Source organism: Pholcus phalangioides, unplaced genomic scaffold, assembly GCF_987345545.1.
Source record: "Pholcus phalangioides strain wild (caught in Gottingen) unplaced genomic scaffold, Ppha-v1.0 ptg000001l_1, whole genome shotgun sequence".
Taxonomy (NCBI): Eukaryota; Metazoa; Arthropoda; class Arachnida; order Araneae; family Pholcidae; genus Pholcus; species Pholcus phalangioides.
In genome coordinates this window covers 3,480,757-3,498,826 of record NW_028301594.1, presented here as the reverse complement: position 1 = coordinate 3,498,826, position 18,070 = coordinate 3,480,757, and the positions used below count along the sequence as shown (strand labels likewise).

The following is an 18,070-nucleotide window of genomic DNA, read 5'->3' as shown; positions in this document are numbered from 1 at the left end:
ACTGAAGCAATCAACGACAACTCAAATTTAATTGAATGAATATTTATTTGAGTCGCTGCACTTGTTAGACAAGGCGATAATACTCTGCATGAAAATTTACTATATTAAAAGGTTACGACAACATTAATAATTTTACACATTATGATTTATCATCATTCTCAAATATGCGTAAGAGAGAGAAATAAAGAGAGTACGGATGCTCCAGACTTACCACTTCCTTGATCTTTAGGTTTCCGTTCATTTCTAATCCTTGAGAACCTATTCCCTTGTCATGAGAACACGAATTCAACTTAGTATCTCCTTAACTACACTTCTCGCTCCTCAATCCGCTTCCAAAGAAAAATCCCCGAACTCTCCCATTTCCTAACTTAATATTCCTCTTCCCGAAAAATTAACCCTGACCTTCATTGGTTCATTTCATTCTTTTCACCTACAACTAATCAATCCTCGTCCAGTCTAAAATTCATCCCAAGAACCTGACCCGCTCAATCATTAAGCCACGTCCGACCCTCGTCGAAATTGCCGTTTATCGAATGAAAGATCAATTGGTGTTTCTTCTTGCCGCTACCTCTGACCCTGACAATAACACGCAATTGCCATCAGCAAACAGCACCCAGTATTACGCACTACAAAGGAAATTCGTGTAACGTGGACAAGGTTCCTACAGAAAAGGTAAAAAAAAAATCACCAAAACTAGAGATGGGACACACCAACACAAGCAGGTGCCGAATTAAAAGGACACAGACAATTCCAATTGCACAAAACATGGAATTGCATGCAAGTGCCCCCATAACATTCTCCGCGATTTTCACGGCTACGTTTATTTCCAAAATTAAGCTCAAAATCTTGAAAGTACGCCTCGTGAAATGATTCATGGAAAGAATGGCATTTTTGTTTCAAGTCGTACTTCTCGATGAGTCCGTAGTTCTTTTAGTTTCCCTTTGATATTATGCCCTCTTTATATTCTTCCAAGATATTTGACTGAAACACCCCTGGCTTCTTCCTTTTTGAACTCCTGAATAAAACCCACATAAGAAAATCTCATTATTAATAAATTAATTTGAACCAATTTGGCAGAAGGAAATTAAATAAATACTATACAATCAATTCAAATAAAGAAGGAAGCTAAACCTGATCATATTTACAATTAATTTGAATAAACCAGGAAAAGCTGAACCCGATTACAGCAGCATTGCTAGTGTTTTTCGTGGGTAGTAATTATTTCTATTCTAACCGTTCAAAAAGAATAATGTTGCAGATAATACGTAATGGTATTTAGTTTGTGAAGTGATATAAAGTTGTTAAAGGATATCCTCATAGAACCTTTATCTTTCTAGCCCATATCTTTGTAACCGTTGGTGATAGAAACATACAGGGTGGGCAAAAGTCCGTAGAAACTTTAAAAATGCATAAAAATCGGAAAAATAACCGAAGTAAAAAACGGTTTGCACGGTTAGCATCACCAGGTAATGAGAATTTGTTTGAGGCATGAAAAATACTTGAAAAAAATAGCCGATAGGTGGAACTGACGTACACAAGTCAAAGAAAAGATACGCAAATAACGAACAGAATGCCTCCAAATCGTTTATTACAGAAGTATGTGTTCCACGTGACCACCACCACCACACACAGGGAATAACGCATTGCAATGAGTCACAAATCCAGCAACGGCAGAGTGCAGGAGGTCCACATACACGGTTTACAACGGTGAACTGATTATGGGTTAGGAGCACAAGTTCTTATAATCGTCTCATTTGCATATTTCCACCGAAGTTACTCGTACCAGCGCCACCTATCGGCTGTTTTTGAGTTATTTTTCCCCTGTCTCAAAAAAATTCCCGTGACCTAGCGATGCTAAATATTCAATCATTACACTTCACTCACAATTTGAAGTATAGATGGCAGCACTGAAATATCATACATAACACTAGCTACAGACTCAGACTGTTAGGTGCACTCACTTTGTTCCAGACTCTGCCACGAAGCTGGGCTGGAAGAGATCTCGGCAACGGGATAAGTCCGGTGGCAGAGACCCTGGCGTTCATTCATTCATTGACCTAGCGATGCTAACCCTGCAAACCGTTTTTTATTTCGGTTATTTTTCCAATTTTTATTCATTTTTGAAGTTTCTACGAACTTTTTGCCCACCCTGTACTTCTAATTGAAAATTAAGTATCCGAATAACGTGTGCTCTTTTCCGACATATGTGTCGTTTCTTTTATTAGAGGCAGTATATGCATTAAGATACAAAAAATTCAGTTTTTTTACCTCCCTTTTTTCCATCCTCTAACTTCTAATTAGAAATTTTTTGGCTAGTCTCTCCTAAGCACCCAAAATATGATAGATGTTGCTATTTGAAAGCTAAGGGGGGACATCTCAGAATTTAGAAAAGTTTTCTCGATTTTTTTTTCTCTAGCTTGTCCCTCAATATATGTTGTTTTTCTCCCCCTTATTTCAGTAATTTTTAAACTCGAATATCTCGGCTAATATTACACTCAGAAACATGAAATATTTTTGTTGGGTTCATATGCAGTAAGATACAAAATTCAATTTTTTTATCTCCTTTCCATCCTCTAACTTCTACTTAGAAATTTTTGAGAAGACAACAACTTTCTGATTGGAAGTCAGAGGACAGCGGGACCATGTATAAGGAATTTGTATTTAAGTACATGTATGACACCTGGTAAAGGAAATGATATATTTTAAATTGCCACGTTATTGGGATACTTTTCATAACTGAAAATATGTTTCTGTCACTTATTTGTCTGTCTGTCACAGTTTCTATACTCGATGAAACTTGAAACAATCAACTACTTAAAAATTTTTGTGTTAACATTTTCTGTTTTTTCGTTCGCAGTGCGTTGAAATAAACAGTTTTAACGCATCCGAGCAGTGTCGGTTCTACCATGAACACGCCGAATGCCAAGATTCAGATGGTCAGCTCGATTACTTGTATTTCATCTTCTGTGTATTCCAAGGCAAGTCCGCTTTCGGAGCAGCGCTATGCGTAAGTTTTTCTTAACATCATCACGTTATTCAAAAACAATATTACGAAAAAAGCCTTAAAAGCTTTTCCACTCGAGCTCTTTACCATTTTTATGTAGCACCGTAGGTATCAGATTTTTCGGTCAATATTGGCATACTGCCAATTCTGTAGAATTATGGTGTTTTAGCCGGAAATCACATTTTTGTCGGTGTTCTACTTGTTTATGTTTACGTTCTTTCTGAGCATTATGATGGTATATCTATTGTATGTGATCTGGTGACAGAGAAGTTCTCATGTAGAAGCGGAAAAAACGAACGGTTTCAAGATGATACTGCAATATAACTTCTGTAGCTGTCTTAAATATTCGAAGGCCTGACGAAGTATTTGTTTGGGGGCTCTTGCATCTTAATTTATGTGTATATGAATCTTTTAACAACAAAAACTTCCGGTGATTTCTAACCGCTATTTGATTCGATTTTGAGTCTATGAACAAGAACTTGCAAATCTTGCACGGATTATTATTGAAACTGCATGTCAACATACGAAATACCACCGGATTGGATCAAATTGTTTCACTTTTGAAAAATCCATACCCCCTCATGTGTGGAAACTGCTCTCCAAATTAAGAAATACTACTGTAACTCGTGAAACTCTACTTTAATTATTAAAAATTGCACATCAACTTATGAAAACTGCATATCAACTCATAAAAAATGTGTATCAACTCATGAAAAGTCCGTATCATCTCATTGGAACTTCGTATCAAAATAAGAAATCCTGCTGTAACACATGAAATGTTACTTGAACTTATGGAAACTGCGTATCAACTTGTGAAATCTGAGTAGTAACTCATAAGAACTACCAATCAAATTGAGAAATTCTGCAGGAATGCATGAAATTCTTCTTTAATCAATGAAAACTGCGTATCAACTCAGGAAAGCATAAAAACTGATATGAATTCATAAAACTGCATATCAACTCATAAACCTGCATATCACCATTACTTAATGAAAATTGCATATCACCCCATGAAAACTGCGTATACACTCACGGAAACTGAGCATCCAAATTAAAAAGAAATGCTGCTGTAACACATGAAATTCAACTTGTAACACAGTCCATTAACCTTAATTACTGGAATCTGTGTATCACCTCATGAAATCTGCATATCGCATCACGAAATTTGCTCATCAAATCTGCGTAGCATCTCATGAAAACTGCTCATCAAATTAAGAAATTTTGTTGAAACGTACGAAAACTGCCTACCACAAATTGTGAAATTCGCATCAAAACATACTACTGCAAACCGCTTATTTAATAAAGAAAACCAATTTTTCTTAAAGGAAAAAAAAATCGATAATTTTTTCTTGAGGCGTCTAATGTCTCCGCCAAAAAAATATTATCTGTCATCTCACAGCTGACAGACGCTTGACGAAATCTTCAGAAAAAAAAAACCCCCAAGAGAAGTGCATCATAGAAGTCTCTTGAGTTACGATCCTATCAATAATCATTATGGCGACACGAATATGGTGTATATGCTAGGAACACAAACATTCTGTTCGGTAATAACTTCTACAACCAAGGATGACTTCGCTTGATTAAATGTCACGTAAAATCAAATTCCACATATTTTGGGTAAAAAAAAAAAAGGATAAAATGGAGAAAACCTTGAATATATACGTGATGAAATGCTGAGACGAATACGGATATAAAACAGTATGTTTTTCTCGGTTTGATTCTTCTCGCATCTCATTCAGCGTTTCTCCCTAAAAGTATGTAACTCCTCTTATGGATGTGACAGCTTTAAACAGTGTGACGCCATCCAAAGTCAAAAGATTGTGACAGATTTTACATGGTGATGTCACACGTCTAGACGGAAGAACGGAAATATTGGCCAAAGAGAATTTGACACTTCTTCACATCGTTATGAAGGGGCTACAAAAGATTCTCCGCAGATTCATTAGTATTTTTTATTATATGTTTTATTACTTAATATTATTGATTCATAGAAATTCATTCATTCATTTCAGCAGAAATTTTATTTTAAAAGCATGATTGCACCGTTAAAAAAACAAATAGTTTGACTGTAATAACAGTGTTGCGTATTGTCAATGCACTAACTTGAGAAATTTCATTTCTCTTATGAGTACGGTTGATATGTGTTATGACAAAAATATATTTCTCATAATATACAGGGTGTCCCCCAAATTCGTAAATAGTTAAAAAAAATTGGGAAAAATTGAGGGGGGGGGGATTGATATACTTGAATGCGGTTTGCGAAAAAGTAACTTTTTCAGGGAGAGATTTTTGTTTGGTACAGAAAAAAAAGGAGTTTAATTTTTTTCGTTGGAGGGCGCTGCAAACCAGTCCGGCTAGAGTGATTTCAACGTGAAACTTTATTCAATCTCTTCTGTGTCCGAAACGTTCGTAAAGCTTCATTCGGGGAATCGTGGTAGAGGTAAAACAACTTCATAAATAGTGTTTTATCTACCAATGCCACCGTCACAACAAAAACATCATGCAAGCGCTAGCAACCAGAAAATTCAGAAATAAGTTGTTTATCGTACACACTGCATTTTATAGGACTCTCATTTGTAAAATTCACAGTGATTTAATAATGTGATCATCACGTATTCCCAAGGGATCAGCATGATCCGTCCAGGGAATTTGTTAGTGTTAGTAAACATCCATGCCCGAACAGGGATTCGAACCCAGACCTGCACAGTGAGAAGCTAGTTCCCTAACCACTCGACTGCCAGGCGGCAAGTGAGTGGTTGAGTATGATTTACTTTCATGCAGCACCCTCTATCGACAATATATGTGGATGAGTTTGTTTTTTTTTCCTGGGCCAAAATAAAAAAAATTCCCACTTCTTGAGAATAACTTTTGTGCAAACCGCATTCAAAAATATACCAATTCCTCCAATATTTGTTTATTTTTTCAAATATTTCCGAATTTTTATGGAGCGCCCTTTCTTTCTTTCAAACCGAACTCGGCCAACACCTTCTATAGCAGAAAGCCCCCGCGCGAGGCTCATGCCGTCATTGAAGTCGTAATTTCATCTATAGTCATTGAATGTACTGCAAAAAATGTAAAGATTTCGCATACGTCGGACTGCTATATCCAATGGCTGCAGGTGAAATGGGCGACTTTAGTGACGCCAAAGCTTCGCGCGGAGGCTTTCTGCTGTAGAAGGTGTTGGTTCGGCCCAGGCTTTATCGACTCAGTCAATTTTAGCCATTGTCCCTGTTAAGGGGCGGGACCGTATCGGAGAAAACTTTAATAAATAATTATACAGGGTGCATCGGTAGGTAACAGGGCGTATGTGTGGTACTTCACTGGCGAACCATTGACCCTAGAGGCATACTTCCAGTCAGAAAACGTATCCAAATAACTTATAATCTTCTGATGTCATTCATGTTGCAAGGGGTATAGTATATTTATTAAAATAAAAATGTGAACTTTTTATACGGACACGATGTGCTCAAGAACCTAATTAAAAAGCTGTTGCCTAACAAAAAAAAAATTCCACGTTGTTAAGTGCTATATTGACTGCGATATTTGAATTCGAAAAACCGAGCAAAGTTCGGAAAAAAACAGCGTTGAATACGGATAAACTGTTGTAATCGCATTTAACGCTTTCTCCTACCCCCCCCCCCCATCATTTGTACATCTGGGTGCCGCAGATGAGACTGTAATAGCTCATATCCCCCCTCCCTCATCACTCTGCTAATTAAATGCAGTAGTGCATTTAAACCATGGTTGGTACTGTGTAAGGATGATAACAATTTAAGAGTCATCTCACACCATCTCTAAAATGGCGAAAAATTTAGAAATGCGACTGTGGAAGCGCATCTTTACCCCGGGAGTTACCAGCTACCTCCACAGGAACCAATGGATAGCATGCTAACTAATAGCATGTGGCAATATGATGTTATATGAATAAAAACGGTGATAAAAAGTTACCATATATGGCTAGTAAGATGCTGAAGACGCATTGCGATTAATGCTATATGATATGGTAATATAGTGCTGAATAATATGATGAGCATTAACTTTACTTGAAGTAAATAATGAATATATAATGTGTAGTCATGAAGGGTATTTACAATGACATACGCAGTGCATCAATTTTGGCAGTACCAGAATTATAATAATTTACAGATTGTATTATAATGAATAAGAATGTGAATATATTCACTTCTTTACGTCAAATAAATTTTAAATCACCGCAGACTTGTTGCAATTCGTTGTTAATTAATGTTTACACTGCATTCCTCGCCAAGGGTTATTTTATAAGTAATACTGAATTTGAAGAAATTTCGGCAACAATTGCCAACACTTTTTGGCGAGAATTGGTGATGTCTTCTATTTATGATCCCAATTTGTCGTTTTACCCCAATTGGAGATGGAATATGGTTTTTATATTCCTAATGGAATGTCAACTTTATCCACAGTATTTGATTACACCGCTAATATTTTTCATACTTCAAAAGTCTTGAAAACTTCAGCCTCAATTGTAACGAAAACTCGGTTAAAACGATGGAATTTCGTGGAACCTTAGATATCGTCATAATTGAGTTTGATTGTAATTTTCAATTAAAAAATGTTTCTCGATATTTCCCTCAAAACGTCACTTACTCTTTCCGAATATATTTTACAGATTTTATGGCTGCTGATGTTATTTGTTGCTCTGGGTACGACAGCTGATGACTTGTGAGTATCGACAATTTATTCGTTTTGCATCCCGGTCCACACGATATAGGCCTAATTGGGGCTGAATGAATTAAAAATCACAACTTCTAGTAAAAGAGGATAAGCGCGCCTTATCTGTTGAAAATAAATGTTCAGTCGGATCTCGATCAACCGAGTTTGTCTTGCTATTCGGAGTATATTTTAGGAACTGATCTTAAAAATTATGTGAGGATATAGATAATAACGAGGTCCTACTTTTTTGGTGTAACATGCGATTTTTTGATTGTTAATCACGAGTTGATACTTGTGCCACAACATCTTGTTAATAAATTCACACACATGAAAAGTTATTATAATCAATATATATTTAAAATGAAGGGTGCTTCAAGTACGCCATGTGAATCTCTGAATATAGTGGTTTGTCGGTGGCACCGAAGTAAACGCCATTATCACACTTAAGAAGTGCCAATAAACGGCTGTGAAGGGTAAAAAATTGTGGATAGAGTAAGTGTGTGTTGGAGGAAAAAGGGGGAGAGAATGGAAAAAAATAATTCTCAAAATCGGGAAAACAAGGCTTTTTTAGGAAAGTGTAGTATAAGCTCTTAGCATATACTCAGCATGGCAATTACAACATTAGGACATAACAAACACCAGTCTCCAATCAGGGCCGTAGCTTGCCATTCCTGTGCAAGAATTTGAATTTAGGCAACCCTCCCCTCCTCCTCCACGTGGGCCCTGTGCAGGTGCATCTGCCTAGTTACGGCCCTGTTTCCAATACATAAGGTTTGAGTGAGCTACGTACGCCTGGATTTGGTTACTGAAAGGATATTGGCTTATAGGGACCAGGTCAAATAATCCATTGTATTATACATAATTAAAGCATATTAAGGTATCCGACGTCATATTAAGGTATTGAAAACGTCATTTTGGAAGAAAATATAGATTTTCATTTTTTTTATATTTTATAAAAGCCCTATTTGTTGTGATTCCAAAACGGGCTTTGCTTTGTTTATATGACGCTTAGAATCAAAGTTACGTTCACTTTAGTGTTGCGTTTTTACATACAAGTAATACGCGAATAAAGACTTCAAACGTGTTTTACGAAGAATGCTATTTTTTTGACATTTTACTTGAGTTTGTGACATGATTTGTAAAAATTGATTCATCGCATCCTTACAAAATTTTAATGTGATATTTTGCTATACATGGTTGAGGTTATGAACCAAAATCTAAGGTCTATCACATATATTTTTTTAAATTACAGTGTTTTATAGACAAAATGTAGGATGAAATTTCAAAAAATTCACACGCACATAAACATAGTTTGCTGTAACTTATGAGCATATCATGCAATCCCCTTTAAATTTCAGTTCATAACCTGCAACATTACTAGCTAAGTGCACTATGAAAATCACAAAGCGTTTCATTGACAATATTTTTTGCAATCGTGTTTCGAATATCACATGAACTTTGCCTAAAATTTGACATAAAAACGACTTTTTCATAGAAAATGTCATAGGTAGACTAAAATTTCTCACTGTTTTCACCATTTCGAGACACTTTCTATCAAAAAATGTTATTAAAGTTCACTCCAGTACCATTTTAAAGAAAAGTGACAAGAAAGGTAGTCGGATACCTTAAATTAATAAAGTTTTGAAATATTCCATAAATTTATTTAAAAAACAATCAACTGATTTAAAACAAATATTAGTTTTGTACTCGAGTACTTATCATAGCTTTTATGCTAAATCGGACAAAAATATTTCAAAATTTTACTAACAGAATAACACTGTACCATAAAACTCGACATAAAAGTATAGATGGCGAAAAAGATGGACGACATTAGCAAACATTTTGTTTTCGGGATTCAGAAATGAACAGTTTAGCATTTTAGCATGCTTGTTTGCAGTTAGTTGCTGAGCACAATGGAGAGAAAACTAAAAAAACCGCCTTCTGATACCGTCATTCTAGAAATGGCTCACCCCATTAGAAGCGATCTTCACACTCACATTGTATTTCTTTATGCGCAAAAACTTTTCTCCAAAATTTCACGAAAATATATGAAAGAAATTTCCATAAAATCTCGAGAGAACTCTCATAAACATGTTTCTCGATAGACATTTTCTATAATTTGGACAGCACCTACCTATCTAAAAGTGTAGAAAACCATTAGGGACTGACATGAGACAAAATAAGAGACTCGTTATTACATCACACGCACCCAGGTTACCTTTTAAAATTTACGTATTAAAGAATTGCCTGAAAGAAATTTCAACGAGAAATACACTTTTACTTTCTTTAATATTAAATACTCCGAAAACTTTTCTCTCCATGGATATGTCGATAATTTCCATTTATTAGTCGAAGGCTTCATGTCCGATGCTTTTCTTCTTCGGCAGTATTAGCTCAATATGTCAGTTCCCGAAGAGCTATTTGAACAGCCCTAATATCCGATTTTTTTTGTGTTTCTTCATCCTTCCCATGTCATTCGTTATACAGGTGTTCAATTCACATTCAAGCACGACCTGAATTCCGTGATGTCTTTCGAAACAATTAATTCGGTGATGAAATACTGTTCAAAGTAGTAATAGCTAATGGTATATTTCTTGTCGAATGACCATTTATTTTCCTAAGAAAACTTGGTTTTGTCAAACATCCGTCAGACATAATTTTTAATGAATTCCAGTGATATTTCGTTTATGTATTTCTTTAAATTTACTTTTTTGGAAAACATTTTTTGGGAAATTTAGGTTGGAGAGAAGTGTTTTCATTAGAGGAGACCGGACTGGTTGGCGTACAACTTCCTATTTTCTACCGCAGGGACCACTGAGTGCTTGTATTGACACTGCCAAAGCAATTGAGTGTGTTGCATCATCAACTGTAATTTCAGTGTTATGCAGTTTCCAGAGATCAAGCACGACCAGGCTCTGTCGTTTACGCGGTATAAGCTCATTGCTCTGACCGTGCCGGAAAAAATTCTGAGTTACGACGAGAAAAGAAAAATAATTGAGGTCCTTATCATGCGATATGAAGGACCCCGTTGTTATGTATGTGTAATTGTATACAATAACAAAAGATCACGTGTGAGGTCAGGCATATAACGAAGACAATCAGATTATACAATGAGTTTGGGAGTTCGGGATCCCTATTATAAGGTACCTAGAGGACCCTTAGACAATGTTCATTCAAATATACGACTTTGAGAGAGGACTTCAGAGAAGAACAGTAACTTTCCTGATTTCCAGTAAGGAAAGTTTTTTAAAGGGGTGACTCATATATCTATTAATTGGTGAAAACTATGCTCTAGTAGGAATATTATTCAAAATACTATTTAACTACTGATTTATTTCAAAATTTTTACACATATTTTGGATTGCATATGCTATCCCATGCCAGTATAAAATTTCACACACCTCTAATACTTAATTTTTATGCAGATTTAAAAAAAAAATTCATTAAAAACCACTTGCGTGCATGATAAAATAGCATGACATCAATGTAATTGAATAAACATTGATTAAAAATAAAGAAAACTGTTCAGTTCATGAAATGAAGCAAAAGATTGAAATTTCATCCTCCTAATCTTATTTACAATTAAATTTCAAATTTAAAAATTCAAAAAATTGATATTTGTAATTTAATTTCAGAAAATATTGAGCCGATGGAATCTCAGTCTTTTACTATATTTCACGAATTAAACCATTTGTTTTATATTTAGAATCAATTTCTATTCAATTACATTGATGTCATGCTATGCTATCATGCACGAAGCTGCTTTTAATGCATTTTTTTGGAAATTTGCAACAAAATAAATATTTCAGATGTGTAAAACTTTATACTGGCCTAGAATAGAACATAAAACCTAAAATTTGTGTTAAAAATTTGATATAAATCAATGGTTAATTAGTATCTAATGCTATTTCTACTAGAGCATAGCTTTCACCATGCTAAAAGGTATGAGACCGCTCAAAGTTTTTGTACTCTGTGAAGCCCATGAATCCGTTGAGGCGTTTCCAACAGTTGCGATTGGTAGAGTGGTCAATAACGATTGTATTCAAGTGCTGGAATGCTTTATAAAACTTTTGTGGAGAAGTAAGGAAGCTCCCTGGTCTAAAGAGTCATGTTGGGGTAAGTTGGCATCCCAAGTGTGGGGGGAGGGAGGGGGGGGGGGTTCTGTTGGCATAGAACACGTGTTACATGCCAACTTACCATATCAAAATTGTGTGAAAATTACTACCACCAGTTCAAGTGAGCGATCGACCTACTTTCTTGGTGAATTAAAGGTGTGAATGTTGACTTCCTTTTTCTTTTTGATTTTTCGCAACTTTTCTTTTGACATTGGTGTTTCCTACTTCAAAAAATTCAGTGCTTAATATGCACATCATTTTATTCTGCATTTTTTGTAGTTACTTACTAACGCTTATTCTTCTGATCCTATTAACCATCATGCTATGACAACTTACAAATACAAATCCAAAGGCCACAACAGGCAAAGTTCCCAAATAGGTGGCTGAAAAAAAGATGCCTATGAAAAATATGAATGTCAAATGTATCTAAACTATATCAAAAATACACCAACCCAATAAGAGCAATAAAAAACCAATAATTATGATAAAATATAATACGGTGTCCATAAAAACCCCGTATCTTATCCCAGGGGTTGTCCCAACTTACCCCAGATGTGATGCAAGTTGGCATAGTTGGAACAACTTTGTAAATAATTTTGACGAATTGAACATCCAATTTTAGCGATATGTTCACCATTAATTTGTAGCCGAGGAGTGCCGCTATCTCCGCAGCATCGATCACTTTTGCTGTAAGTATTACAAGAAGAAGCAGAAAAATCAAAAACCAAAAACTATGCAAAGTAGCCCTGGTTTTCCCTACTTAAGTATTTCATTTTTATTTTTCTCTCTGATTAATGAGATTTTACGTAAAATTATTATCGTATTCAATAAAATTTGTTTTTATTTTTTCAGCCTTTGCCCGTCTCTCGTGGTGATTACGAAAACTCTTCGGCTTTCTCAGAATATAGCCGTATCCTTTAGAAACATGTACTATTATACACAATATGCATGGTATGATATACAGCCAAACTCGTTAATAATGTGTTTTTTTTATTTTTTTTTAACAGCGTCTTGATACCAGCCGATCTCGAATTTAAAAGAAAGTCTCTCCGCAGAGAGTAGACAGACCTGCAACATGTGATATTTACATTACATGAAAATGCAAGCATTTGTCATCTTTATTTCAGAATATGTAAGCCAGATGACAGCACCAGCAAGAACACTAAACAAGCGTAATTCCGACAACATTAATACGTTAGGGGCTGTGCATACATACACTCAGAACACACATTCCGGCATGTATCAATTTGTTAGAAATCTCGGAGAGGAATATGTATGAGGTTCATGTACAGTCAATTAGTAGTAGTAGTGTTTTGATCCCACTTATTCGTTATAAATGAGGAATGTGCAAAAGAAGCATTTATTTCATTCAAATAAATAAATTTGAAAAACAAAGAAACTTAGTTACGAAAAAAAAAACCAAACAAACAAACAATTCTCTACTAACCCTCACCCAAACTGATGAATACACACTATCGTATCACATGCAGTCTCTGCCAAGAAGCTGGGCTGGAAAAGATCTCGGCAACGAGATAAGTTCGATGGAAGAGTTCTGGCGTTCATTCATTCATAATAGATGTCGTATCACATTAATGTAATTAGCTTCACCTCGATGAAGCACATCAATTTTCATCAGCTCATTTTTCGGGTCCGACTGGCGTGGTGGTAAGATGCTCGTTTTTCAAAGTAAAGGCTACCGTCAAGCCCCAGGTTCGAACTGGGGGAAGAATATGAAACAAGACATTCTCCCTAACGAGTTTGAGGCGACCAGCGATTGCGCCTTCATTTCCAACCCAACTCGTTAATGGCAGTAAATTGCCATATAACGATATGGCCAGAGTTGGTTGAGAAGGCGCTCATTTTTCGGAAAATGATTTTATTCACCCTGGAGCCGTTTCAGAAAGTCCCATACGCCTAAGAAATGTAAAAAAACATTTATTGATGAAAATCAGGGGTTTTCCTAACCTTTTGTGTTCCATGAGCCGTTTGTGCCGATAAGATGAAGTCTGCGGACTCCTGTGCAACTAAGATAAAAGTCACAGACCGATTTGCAAAATAATGTTTAGTAAATAACAATATTAATGTAAAAGAGCGCAATGAGTTAATTTTTTTCTTATTCACGTTCACAAACACTCTAAATCTTCTCCAAGAACCCCAAGGGGGTCAGTGGACCCCCTGGTTAAGAACCCTATGAGTGTGTAACTGATCTCTCTCTCTCTCTATGTAAATGATGTGAAGATGTAATGATGAAAGTAATGGCTTTCACGCATGAATGTCAATACGTGCTAATACTTCCGTACTCTGCGTGTTTTTTTCCTTGATTGTTTTATCAACAGGGTGTGACATTTCTAGCTTTCGGAAATGGTGCACCAGACATATTCTCGTCCGTTGCTGGTATTCAGCAAGCAAGGCCTCAGCTGGTCATTGGCACCCTTTTCGGTAAGTGCCGTAAATTTTTTACGAAATTTTTTGAATGATGTACGCAATTTCAGTGACTCCTGTGAACAATGCCAACAAACCACAAATTGTGATTTTTGCTTCACGGTCACAAATTGTGCGCAATTGATGTTGACACTTTTTCTGATCTGAACTATTTAAATTTGGCCGAATTCTCTTTGATGTGAATATTCATGGAAAAATAACGAAATCTATGATATAAAATGATTAATTAAGTCATCATTTAAACATCGGTTTTAACAATAACAAATATTTAATAACAGTTTTTCTAGATCTAAAAAGAGCATTTGACTATGTGGGTCTTATGATACAGAGTAATTATCATCAGCTGGTATACGTGGCAGTATATTAAACTGGTTTCAAATCATTTTACTGAAATAGAAAACAACCAGCCGAAGTAGATGAACAAATGAGTGCATTCTTAGAAGTAAAAAGAGTTCCACAGGGATCGTGACTTGGCCCGATATATTGTTCCTGATTTACATAAATGACCAAAAATTGTACATTAAGTTCGTTTGCAGACGAAACAATACTGTGTGTTGAACACACTGAAATTACAAATTTAATAAAAAAGGCGAAAAGACCCTAAACCAATACCTGACTCAAGAAAAATAAACTATGGAAAAAACAAAAAAACAACAACAACACAACAAACACAACCCCAATAAATTTCCTTGAAACAAGAGATACAAATAGTTTGACGAATATAAGTATAAAAACCATGATCATTGTCTGTGCCAATACATTTCACTATATAACTGCAAATAAATAGAATATATGAATTGCAATTTTATGTTAAGTTTATGAATATACAATTACACAGGAATAATAGTACAAGATGATTTAAAATGAACTCGTAATGTGAAAAAATAATAAAAAGTTAAGAATAGCAGAGCCGTCCTCTAAGAACATCATGGGCCCCCGGACCAAGTGATTTTTGGGTCCCTACCTGAAAAATTCTCGAAGAATTCAACTTCTCATTTTTCTGAGGCCTCTCTTCTCTTGAGGCCCCCCGGGCCGTGCCCGGGTGGGCCCAAGCGTTAAGACGGCACTGCTGCTGCTGCTTGAGGAGGCGCATATCCAACGAATACGCAAAAACTAGATAATATACAGGGCGCATAGATGACAGGGCATATGATATTTTACTGGTGAACCGTTGGCCCTAAAGGCATACTTCCAATTGGAAAAAATATCCAAATACTATGTAGTACTCAGATATGGCATTCATGTTTCAAGGGGTTGTATAGTTAATAAAATAAAAATGTTAACTTTTTATATGGGCACCCTGTGCCGAAAAACCCAATCAGAAAGTTATTGCCCTGTCACACCTGATGTCAACAAAAAATTCCTTCTTTTCTAATTTTCCTTCTATCACAGACATATTCGAATTAAAAAAAACGGTAAAAAGTTTGTTGAAAAACATCATTAAATGCGGGTTCACCCATATAATTCGAATATCTCTCTGAATATTGCACTCAGAAACAAGGCATTCTTTTTGTTTGCATCAGGAGTGACAGGGCAACAACTTTCTAATTGTGTTTTTTGGCACATGGTGTCCATATAAAAAGTAAAAAAAAAAAGTTTTGAATAACTATGCAACCCATTCCAACATGAATGACTGAATGACATATCTGAGTTCTACACGTTATTTGGATGCTTTTTCTAATTGAAAGTATGCCTCAAGGACCAATGGCTCACCAGTAAAGTGCCATATGTCCTGTCAGCTATGCATCCCGTATATCGCCCCTCCTCATAATAGAAGCGCGAAATGTGCAATTTTTTTTATCAGCTGTTTCGATACTCTATTTCACTATCTAAGTCTTGCCGTAAACGCGAATGTGTATCTGTATTTAAACACATGTTACAAAACATTTTAGGAAAATAATTTCCATAGAGTAACACAGATAGAGAAAACGTTCAAACATTATGTTCTTTTTTTCCCCCAATTACACTGCACATTCATAATTCTGGCATGGGGTGAAGGGGCGATTATATAACGGAATAAGATCCAAAATAACAAACACCGCAATAAAATAAAATACCACAGAATGCCATAAATTAACTCTAAGAGAAAACTATGTGTTTATAGGCTAACTAAAAATATTCACTTTTAAACAATAAATAGTTAGAAAAGAAACAAAATAGAAGTTCATCTGGATAAAATAAGTTATATATCAAACGCCGAAAACAAATGAAACGTTATACCAAAGAGAACGTTATTCCAAAAGAGTTATATAGATATACTGCTCCAAAAATATTGAGTTTATATCATGAAATCGATGATACAAATACTAATTATAAGATCCAATCACAATATCTCAATATCTTCAATAAACACCAGTTTGGAATCAATATTACAACTATAACAAATTATATAACAAATACTACAATTCATTCTAAAATGATTGAAAATACAATTATTTCTGTCGATCGATTGAAAATATAAGAGAAAATATGATTGTATTAAATTTATCTGGATGCCAAAAGCGTAATATTATATATTTGTATTTAAACATTATATATGTGTGTGATCATGTGTGTGTGTAACGTTCATCTTTATGTATATTTTCTTCGTTCGATAGTATAAAAATATATATATACTTTATAAAATAATAATCAACCAATACAAAAACATACAATACAATACATACTGGTAGACCTGCCGAAAGGAATTTCAAGTCCCTTAAGGCCGTATTGTGCATGTAATGTATATTTTGTATTATTATTCTGTGTATGTCTTTGTGTTTGTATTTTTACATATCTTTGTATTTGTTTATTTAAAACAAAATGTAAAACTGAATTTTTTCGAAAGAACATCCCTACGATGCTTTAGCTTCTTTTATTTCTATGTTAATTCACCAACAGGTGCCGGGATATTTGTGACGTCAGTCGTTGCAGGTTCCATTATTGTTACACGTCCGTTCAAGATAATGGAGCGGCCATTCCTGCGGGACACTATATTCTACATCTGCGCTTCGTTTTGGGCTTTCATCAGGTTCTACTACGAAGAGTTCACGTTATGGCATACGATAGGTAATAATAATCACCACTTATCATTCACCGATGCGAGTGAAATCGCCGTAAAGCAATCGAAAGCGGGAATTTTAGAATTTTCATATGAAATAACTTTAAAATTCAATAGTTATCTTTCAGTGGTTTTAAAGGTCCGACACATAGAATATTTGCACCCGAAATTTACGTTGTATGATAAGATGTATGGAAATATATGCATTGGATGTTGTCTCTCCTCCTCTTTATGAATACCACGGAACTATTTCGCAGGTTTCATAGGTCTTTACGCTGTCTACATCTTGGTGGTAATCATCAGCCGAGTTATATATCGCCGATCGGCAAAAAAGAAGAAAGAGGCCGAACAAAACATGAAGATTTCCACTATTCCGAGTAAGATTCTTTCTTAAAAACACTTACAACATTAAAAAAATAATTTAGATGAATGATACTTATCCAGAATACATGTGAATATCATTGAATTCAATTTTTTTCCAAGAGGAAACGTTAAGTATTTCTCATTTGTATTATTTTCGTAGAAAACGAGTTTAGTGGTCACTATTTGAGGGACCTATCTCATATAATTATTTTTGCAATTGGAAGTAAATATTGTTTATACAAGATATACAGAAGACTGGATGTTGTGAAGATATTTATTATTTGAGATGTTAATTTTTTTTTTTTTTTTAAGGAAGGAAAAAACTCATCTCTGCCTCTACCGGGAGTCGAACCCGGGTCCCTCGATTGCCGGACGAGTGCTCTGACCACTAAGCTACAGAGGCGATAAGAGATTTTC

General features: G+C 35.3%; 1 protein-coding gene and 1 non-coding gene across 4 annotated transcripts in view; one reads left to right on the top strand and one right to left on the bottom strand.

Moving 5' to 3' along the window:
- The window catches only part of LOC149089692 (mitochondrial sodium/calcium exchanger protein-like), an 85,800-nt gene that overhangs the window by 30,046 nt on the left and 37,684 nt on the right, over positions 1–18,070 (top strand). For all 3 annotated transcript variants that reach the window (XM_089238260.1, XM_089238112.1, XM_089238179.1), the window contains exons 3-8: positions 2,858–3,007; positions 7,650–7,702; positions 12,661–12,718; positions 14,145–14,247; positions 17,131–17,298; positions 17,548–17,667. In XM_089238260.1, coding sequence (XP_089094386.1) covers positions 2,858–3,007; positions 7,650–7,702; positions 12,661–12,718; positions 14,145–14,247; positions 17,131–17,298; positions 17,548–17,667 — 652 coding nt within the window. The remainder of the gene's footprint in view (positions 1–2,857; positions 3,008–7,649; positions 7,703–12,660; positions 12,719–14,144; positions 14,248–17,130; positions 17,299–17,547; positions 17,668–18,070) is intronic.
- On the bottom strand, positions 17,985–18,056 carry TRNAA-GGC (transfer RNA alanine (anticodon GGC)). Its single transcript has one exon. It is a non-coding gene; the product is annotated as a tRNA-Ala (tRNA).